We start from the raw sequence: 9,827 nt of genomic DNA, 5'->3' as shown, positions 1-9,827 counted from the left end.
TCAGAAGAAGGTCTCTAGCAGAGTTCTTTTTCCCCTTCCCACTTCTGTATTTGGTTCTGAATTGTTAAATACTTTAAGCAATTATACAGCTAAAGGCTTTGAAAGTATACTTAGGAAATATGCTGATATCATGTAGCAAGAAAGAATAGCTAACATATTGAAGGATAGACTTAGAATTTTTTTATATTCTATGATTTTTTAATTTAAATTTATTTATTTATTTGTTACATTAAAATAACCAATTCCCTCCCTTCTCTCCTCCCCCATTAGAGAAGGCATTTGACAAAAAGATATAGATATAGATATGTATAAAACTATGTTTTGTTCATTTCTATTTATCATCTCTTTTCTGGAGAAATATGCAAGTCATTCTTCAAACACTATTTTTCTTTTTTTTTTTGGAGTATAAACATGTTTATTTAGGATTCTGCAAATTCTGACTCAATAGAAATTATTAGTTCTTCAAGAACAGAATGGGCTCCCCCCAATAAAGGGTTTAAATACAGGTGGGATAACTACCCTTGGATCACCTGGCAGATAGGACTGTTCTATTAGGTATGATAGCTGGATTAGATGATCTGTCAGGTTTCTTCCAACTCTTAGAGATATCGTATTATTCTATCCAGGTTTTTCTTCTTTTCATCTTTTTTTTCAATTCTGGCTTGTTGGCAACAAATATTGGGGGGGGTGGAAAATGGAGAAAAAATTATGGAAAGGAGCTCAAATCCACCAAATATTTCTTATTTGTTCTGGCAAAGATGTTCTATGTGAGGTCAACATGATGGGTACAATAGTTTTCTGAAACATTTGTGAATTTAATTTATCCATCTGGCCTTATCACTCACTAGTATAAATAAAGATTTGCTTAGGCTAGTTTTCTCTCTCTTAGCAACCGAAAGCTAAGAGTTCATGATTAATTCCTTATTCCTAGAGCCAACCCTACTCTCCTAAAAGAGATCAAATGGTGGTGGGAAGAGAAAGGTCAGAGAATGAAAAAAAGGAAAGCAGTGGAGACAGAAAGCCTCACCTCCAATTACAATTTAAGCCCTGGGTCTCTAAATTTAAATATCTTTATTTTCTTGTTTTAAAAAATGAGTTGGCTAATAGATTACACTATGCTAAAATTCATGTTGAAAAAAATTAAGACACACATTCAAGGCCAGCCAGTATTGAAAGGAAGTGACTACATGACTAGATTAGAAAAAGTCCATTTAAGGGCATCAGAATGGCCAGAAGTCTTCAGGAGTGAGGTATAGTTAAGATAGTTGGTAGAAATGAGTCCTACATACTCAATGATAAAGCATGAAAAGAGTCTTGAGTTGTAGTAGAATGTGCCACCCTCTCCCACAAGGAAAAAACATGTACAAACTGGAAACTGGGGCTTAACACTGGAATCTGGTAGAAAACTTGGGAGATATTGATAAGGTCAGGGGCTGTTCACTGGGCTTCACCTCCACACTCTGGTGTTTGCCAATGGGATTTGCCTTATGTACCAGTTCTTGTCTCAGTTTGACTAGTTCTTCCTTCTTCTGCTCTTCTTCTCTGTTGCCTAGCCTCCTTCAGTCTCTGGGCTTTCTGTGCTTCAATCTCCGCCATTTGTTTCTCAAATTCCTGCCACTCTCTGGCTCTCCTCTCTGTTGCCAGTTGAAAAGGTCCCTGAACTATGAAACCAGAAAGGTCCTCTGACGTTTTTTTTTTTTCTTTTTGGGGAACAAAGGGCTCCTGATGGATGACAGTGTTTGGACTAGCTTTAAAGCAAGCTGCTTCTTTCTGCTGCTTTAAATCTTCTTCAAGCTGATGCTTCCAGGTCTGGGCTTCAAGAGCTCCTCGTTCATCTATCTGCAGGTGGAAAGGTTCAAGCTGTGTTGGATTCTTCACTTTCTTCTCTGGCAAGCTGACAGTGTGGAAGTGAGGCAGGGGATGTGCCATGAATTTAGGTACCTCTCCTTTCTGTAGCTCTTTTATTTTCTTCTCCTTTTGTAATTGCCGCTCTTTGTCCCCGGAATCAAAGGAGAAGGGGCACATCTCCACGGTTCTTTTTTCTGGGATTCGGGGCTTAAAAGGCACTCCACAGTGTGGCACAGGGTGAGCTTTGATCACTACTGGTTCTTCCTCATCCTCTCTGGTGAGTCCATGGACTCAGTTCTTTAGGGCAAAGGCAGGAGATTTAGGGATTGTGGTAGGGAGCTTCTTTTTCTCTGGCATACCCACAACATCTTCCAAGATCTTCATAGGACAAGGCCTAAAATGAAACTCAAAGTGATCGTCTTCTGATTTCTTTTTTGCCCCTTGCTCTTGTATCCTTTTCTCAATTTTTAGATCAAAATCAATAGCTTGAGTGGGTGGCTTTACTGGAGGCTTCTTTGGCAAGAGGAGCCCCTTCAAGGACTCTAGAGTCAAGTTCCTGTGCTTTGAATTTATATTGTTGGATTTTCTCAAGTTCCTCCACTTCCAGCTCAGCAATGCTCTTGCATGTTACAGGCCTTGTGCATTGCTTGGTTTTAAATACAGGAGTCTGTGGGTTTATCTTGAGCATCGATGGTTTGGAGGGTAACCTTCATGTCTTTCTTGCTCCTCAGGTGGTACCTATTAGGAGTTCGTTTATGGAAAACTTCAATTTGCTGAGCAAGAGGGACATAAGTAGAGGATGTTTCTTCAAAAGGCCTTTTCTTTCCTTGGGACAAATTGAAAGGCTTGTCAATGATGGGCCCTTTGCCTACTCGGGCCAGAGATGGAGGATGCTTCCAAAGTTCGGATGTAAAATTCACCTCTTTATATTCTTCTTGGCTCCTGGGGTGCTGTTTGATCCTATCATCTGTGTGGAAGTGGAAGTCAACTGACTTGGTTACCTGGTTGACTGTTTTTTTCAGAGGCTGCCCTGACAGAGCTATTTTCAAGGATTCTTCCTTCTTCTTATGCTTCTCTACCACCTCCTGCTGCATCTTGAGTCTCTTCTCCAATTCCTGTTCCTCCGTACTTTTCAGAACCTTATTTCTTATGGGTGGTGTGTGAGATACAGCTGATCTGCCTGTGCAGTGTCCCAGGGAAGGTTCACTCTTCTGGGCCCCATTTTTGGTGCCTTCCATGGGCTTACTTTTGCCCTCAGTGACTTTCATCTTCTTAGAAGGTGGCATTTCCTCACTGACCATGGGAGCAGGGTGTCTCTCTGCTTTCATTCTGAGCTGCTGTTTCTGCTGCTGTTCTGACTTCTGAGCAGACAGGCTCCTGGTCACCCTTAGGGACTGGCCTGGAACAAGGGATCCAAAAACAGGGGCATTTTTTGATGTCATTTCCTGAAAGCCTGGTGAGTCACAAGCATTTGATGGAGCAGATTGTTCTGGTAGATTCTCCATTTCCACATAAGAATTGTCAACTGATCTCAGAGCATGACAACTGCTTGGGGAACATGGGTCTTTCTCAAAGGTGTCTTCCTGTAGGAGGGCCCTGGGACTTCATCATCTTCAGGAGGCTTATTTTCCAAATTGGCCCTCTCCTCATACCAGGAGTTCACATTATAGACATCTTCATTATTAAAAGATGTGAAATTGATGAAGGCTGTTGGAGTATCAAAGGAGTAAGAGGCTCTGCTCTGAGACATCTTCATTGCCACTCCTTTATCCAGGAGTAAGTTCTTACTGTCTCCAGCTTTAGAGCCTACAAACAATATTTCTCTTGCTATATATAATGGTCCCTTATTTTGCTCATTTTATAGCTTCATGTAGGTCTTTCCAGGTTTTAAAAAAATTAACCTGTTCATCATTTCTTAAGGGGTTAGTTTTAGTTTTCCATTGTGTAATTACCCTAAAAAAACTATGATTCCCAGAACCCTACTCTCTTCCTGTTGTTACATGCTGACATAAACAGGATATAAATTCTGTAGAATTCCATCTCTTGTGCTCTTGTCTTCCTGTCAGGCTTTTGGTGGAGCTGGCTTTTTGAGCAGGTAGAACAACTTAGTCATGTGGTTCTATTTTGTTAGATAACATATATACACTTTATAAAATATACTTGAAGTATCGGACATTAATTTAAATCTTTCACCATCATATGCCACAACTTATTTAGTCACTCTCCAGTTTATGAAAATCTTCAATTTAGAGTTCTTTGCCACCACAAAGAGAGTTGCTATAAATATTTTAGAACATATAGGCTACTTTTCTTTTTCTCTGAACACCTTCACAAAGTAATCTAATAGTGGTATTGATGGTCAAAAGATATACATAACTTTATAACTTTTGGAGAATAAAGACAGATTATTCTCCAAAATGATTGAATCAGTTCATAGTTCCACCAACAGTGTATATGTCCCTATTTTTCTCCATCCCCTCCAACATTTGTCATTTTTCCTTTTCAATATTTCAGTTAATTTGACAGGTGATATCTCAGAGCTAGTCAGTCTAGAGCATTTTTTCATATAGCTTTGATTTCTTCATCCCAAAATTATCTGATCATATCTTTTGACCACTTATCAATCAGGGAAAGCTTATATTACTTTTTAACTTTTTAATTTAAATTTTATTTTTTAATTCAAGAATACTTTATTTTTACAATTATACATGATAACAATTTTCAATATATGTTTTCCAAAATGATAAGATCCAAATTATGTCCCTACCTCCCTTCATTCCCTCCCCTCTTTCATAGATGTTAAGCACTTTATTCTGGGTTATACATGTATTATCATACTTTAGTTACAGTACTCCCAAATTTTTAAGAAGGACATTAATAATTGGCAGAAAAGGAGCAGGTAGATAGCACAGTGTATAGACCTCTAGGGTTAGAGTTATGGGACCTGGGTTCAAATCTAGCCACAGACATTTCCTCTTAGTGTGACCCTGGGCAAATCACTTAAGCCCAATTGCCTAGTCTAAATGACTCTTGTCTATGAATCAATACTTAGAATTCATTCTAAGACAAAAGAGAAGGGTTTTTAAATAATAATAATAATAAAAACCTCAGAACAAAAAAACAGAATAAGAGGAAAGGCATTTATTTCTTTCTACATCAAGATCAGTCAAAGGAAATAGTGATATTTAGCTAAGAGAAGCAATGACTATACAGGAGTAAAGGTAGAAGATAACTTTCTTTTCTGGCCATCTAAGCCCAGCTGCCTTGCTCCCTGAGTCAAAAATCATACTCCAAGAAACCCTGAACTTACAGTTTGGAATCCCAGTGGCTTGGCCAGTGGTTCTTTCAGTCACCCTTTGCATCTATACTAGGCTGCAGCTATGCTGCTTGTTGTCCAAATACAGAACCTTGCCCCAGCCTCCATCCCTTTCCAGTTCTAGAACCATAAATGAATTACAGTGTTTCTCTCAGAAAAGTGTATGTCATTTTACTTCCTTATAGCCTTGATTGACCATTGATGCAGCTTTCTTAAACCAAAATAACTCTCCGTCACACCTGTTCTCCTTTATTTATCATCTCCTCCTAATGGAATATAAGCTCCTTTAAAGAGTCTTTGCTTTTGTATTTGTATCACCAGCCTTTAGCTCACTGCATGACACATAGTAAGCATTTAATAAATTCTAATGCATTCATCCATTGTCTTCAATACTTGAGAGCTATCTTAAGACCATTGCCTTCTATATAAGAAATGTATTTTCCTTTTTATGTTTCATCATATTTTTTCCTCTTCAATTTGGCAGATGAATTAGACTTGTTTTGTTTAACACCATGGGACAGAGCTAGAAACAATGGGTAGAAGTGACAAAGAGGGACACTGAAAACTTCCCAAGAACTAGAATTATCTAAAAATGAAATATAATGGGGCATTTATGTTGTTCAGTGGATAGAGAGTCAGGCTTAGGGATGGGAGGTGCTGGGTTCTGTGGAAATTCTTCTGTAGCAGCTTTTTGGCACCCTAAGACATCCTTTGGTTTTAAAAGCAAAGGATCTTACTTCTGAACCTCTGAAATATAGCTCTCCAAGGCAATAGGGGAGTCATCCCTACAAGGCAGGGAGACACAAAACTGGTGCCATGCTGCCATTGCAAGGACCCTGTGGTGACTTGGCATCCAAAAGACTCACCTCTACCTGAGACAAAAGGGCATGCATGAAGTCTCTAAAAGGTTCACCATCACTGGGCTAGATAGACATTATGGACCCTTCTAACTCTGAAATTCTGTTACTCTCTATATATTGTATAGATATGATGCAGAAGAAAAATGGAGAGAATTCCTAGGGATAACAAAGGCAGTAAGCTGAAGGACAAAGGTAGCATCTGCATCTCTGTTGCCAAAAAGAAGGTAGGAATCTCTGAAGAAAAAGCATAGTGTCCCAAATGAACTGGCCAAGTACTTAGTCAAGTATCTAAGTGTCAGAGAATGAGATTTGACTTAAGGGTGAATATCTCTTGCAGCTCTTGACCCTCAAACCAGTACATGTGGTGGAGGCCTGGCAGAATGCATTTGCTTAAAGACTAGTTGATTTGATTAAGAAGCCTTTAAAGAGAAAGGGAAAACTCATGAGATTTTTATGCAATTGCATCATTCTCTTTATGCCTTATATTTATATTTCTACTTGAGATTATTCATAAATCCATCATCAAAATTTCATCCTTGTGACTTTCCCAAACTTAAAAAAAAAAACAAATTTAATCTGATATCTTTGTTACATCACCTACATTTCCCGGGTTACTCATCCCCTTCTCCCAACTTGCAGAGAGAACTGTCTTATAACAAGGAATTTTAAAAGGGAGAAAAAGCTAACCGACACATTGAAAAGCTTTGACATTGTATATAGTATTTAATACCCATAGTTCCTTACTAATGTAAAAAAAGTTACTTCCTCATACTTAATTCTCAATTCAATCAATTAAACAAACAATAAACATTTGCTAAGTGTCTACTCTGTGCTTAGGCACTTTGCTAAACTTTGAGAACACAAAAATAGACAAAAGATAGTCTTGCCCTCAGAGTTTATAATTTAATGGGAGCCTCGGGCCATGATATTTATTATCCTATTTCAAATTCCCTCTCTCTCTCTCTCTCTCTCTGTCTCTCTCTCTCTCTCTCTCTCTCTCTCTCTCTCTCTCTCTCTCTCTCTCTCTCTCTCTCTCTCTCTCTCTCGTCAGGCTTCAGACATATCCTGTATGCCCCTCCTTATCTGTAACTAAAAATGCATGGCCAATAAGTTCTTATTTACACTTTATTAGTTAGTTCCTCTTCATCAGTTAGGAAGTTGGGAAAAGCTTCTTATAGAAGGTAGGGATTTAGTTGAGACTTGAAAGAAGCTGAGTGGAGCCAAGAGGAAGAGATGAGGAAGGAACTCATTCCAGGCATAGAGGAAAAACAATAAAAATGCTTATAGTTGGGAAAGAGATTTTTATTTTTTTTTAATGCAAGGAAAAGCAAGGAGACTGGTGTCACTGATTTCAAAGTATAGAGAGGAGAATAAGGTATAAGAAGACAGGAAAGGCAGAACAGGGCAAATTACAAAGGGCATTAAAAGTCAAATGGAAGATCTTTATCTTTGATCCTGGAAGCAATAGGGGGAGCCACACAATTTCATTGAATGGGATGGGGGATTAAAACTGTAACATGATCATATTTGTATTTTAGGAAGATCAATTTGACAGCTGAGTAGAGAATGGATCAGAATTGGGGAGAGAGTTGTAGTAAGGAGACCAAAAAGCAGGCTGCTATAGTAGTCCAGGTGTGAGGTGATGATAGTATACATCAAAGTGGTGCAGTGTCAGAAGAGAGAAGTCATGCATGAAAGATGTGATGAAGGTAGATTTTGGCAATTGATTAGGTACAGGAGGGGGTTGATAAAAAGTGAGGAATTAGGGGTCTCAAGTCCAAATGATCCAGAGGATGGTGGAATCCTCAATAGTAACTAAGAACTTAAGAATGGGAGAGGGTTTGCAGATGGAAATAACAAATTTGGTTTAGGATATAGCAATTTTTAAGATATCTATGGAGCATCCAATTCAAAATGTCCAATTAGCAGTTGGAGATACAAGAATGGATATTGGGGGAGAGGTTAGGAATGCATTAACTGTATTTACGAAATCTACTGGGACTGATCACCAAGCAAAATAGCAGAAAATAAATTACATCCTTTCTCCTTTAAGGGTCTGTAAAATGCATGGAAGGTTTTTTTGTGTGTCTTTAAATATTTTGGAGACAGCAGTAAGACACTTGTGCTGCCCATTTATTGTCTCTCCTTTCTTTTTTAAAATCCTTACCTTCTCTTTTAGAATTAATACTGTGTATTGGTGCCAAAGCAGAAGAGAGGTAAAGGCTAAACAATGGAGGTTAAGTGACTTGCCCAGGGTCACACAACTAAGAAGTATCTGAGGCCACATTTGAACCCAAGACCTCCCATCTCTATGTCAGACTCTCAATCCACTCACTGAACAACATGGCTACCCCATCTCTCCTTCTTAAGAATGTATCATCCCACTTTCTTTTGTAGCCATAATGTTATTGATGATGCCTTTATGCTATATTCCATGCACAAATCATTATTAGTGAAATCATATGTTGTAGATTTCTTATACCTATCACATACTTTGTTTTGTTTTGTTTTGTTTTCATCCAGGTGTTTGTTTTAGGATGCAGCTTAGACATTTTGAAACCACAGCATGGATACACAAAGGTGAGTCAGTCTAATCTCTTTTTTTTCAGTTCTGTACCCTATATCATTGTTTGTCTGAAATACTTGTCTCAAATATATATGTTGATAGACTGACCCAATGGGCTGCCTATTGTAATAATGGATTATTCAACTGCATGTCATGATTTTAGCAATATGCATTCTTCTTCCACTTGACTTAACTGGTTTGCATGCCAGGCTTTACTCAGGCTGGTTTTCCCCTCCACTGGTTTTTGCTATTTTGTGAGGCAATGTGGTTTATGGTCTTCCATCAATCTCCTCCATAATGTCTTGTATAAGAGCATGATTCCAAACCATTCTTTTGATTGCCACATTTCTGCCCAGCAAGGAAATCATGACCAAAGCATTCATCATCTTGACCAACTGAGAGATTGTGATACTCTCAGTTCCTAGCTTGTCCTAGGCTTATGCACCTTGCCTCTGGGATCAAGACTTTCTAACTTGGTAGAACCTACAGGAGTTGGAATTCTGGCAAATTTAGAACTAAAACTCTTGATTTGGCCTTTGAGAACCAAATGTCACTTCCACCCTACAAAGAAGAATCAAAGCAAGATGCTTGTGAAGGCAAATATCAACTTATGAAATCATATTCAACCCATTATATTTCTTATTGCTAATAATATGAAATTGGCTTAATAATATTATAGATACCTTGGAACACTGGGAAAATCAATTAGACTCAGAATAGAATGACTTGGATTCAAATTCTAGTCTTGATATTTTGTTACTTCTGTGACATTGGTCCTTAGGCCTCTACTCTGTAAGATATGGCAGTTGTACTTGTACTAGATGATCCCTAAGGTATGTCTTTGCTCTAAACTCTATGATCTATGAGTATTCATATTTTTGTCTCTTTCTTACATCATTTACTTTTGTGGATTACTCATCAGCTTAACCAATGACCTCTCAATTTAGTAGACCTCTTTGGTTTAGTAGGTACATCTAGACAATATTTCTCTTTCCCCTTCCCTTTTTAGTTTTAAGCCCTCTTAATCAGCTCATCCTTCCTTCAAGAAAATAGTTGCTTCTCAGTACTTCTTAGATATGCCCTGTATCTAGACAAAAACCCATTACTCTTTCATCTTATACCAGTATGCATTAAGCCAAATCCTGGTGTCTAATCATCTCTTTAGTCAGCTATTCATTTCTCTATGCCCCTCTACAAATGCATTACATTCCATACTGTGTCATTCAATTGGATAAGA

At 38.2% G+C, this 9,827-nt stretch overlaps 1 protein-coding gene across 1 annotated transcript; it reads right to left on the bottom strand.

Annotated features, from left to right (window-relative positions):
• Positions 1–404: 404 nt before the first annotated feature.
• Positions 405–4,486, bottom strand: LOC100024836 (targeting protein for Xklp2-like). Its single transcript, XM_056815658.1, is given in 5 exon segments — positions 405–1,541; positions 1,543–2,371; positions 2,373–2,558; positions 2,560–3,388; positions 3,391–4,486. Coding segments are annotated over 5 exon segments (2,217 nt in total). The 5' UTR covers positions 3,605–4,486; the 3' UTR covers positions 405–1,382.
• Positions 4,487–9,827: the final 5,341 nt, after the last annotated feature.

This window comes from Monodelphis domestica, chromosome 2, assembly GCF_027887165.1.
Source record: "Monodelphis domestica isolate mMonDom1 chromosome 2, mMonDom1.pri, whole genome shotgun sequence".
Taxonomy (NCBI): domain Eukaryota; kingdom Metazoa; phylum Chordata; class Mammalia; order Didelphimorphia; family Didelphidae; genus Monodelphis; species Monodelphis domestica.
This window is presented reverse-complemented; position numbering and strand designations above follow the sequence as displayed.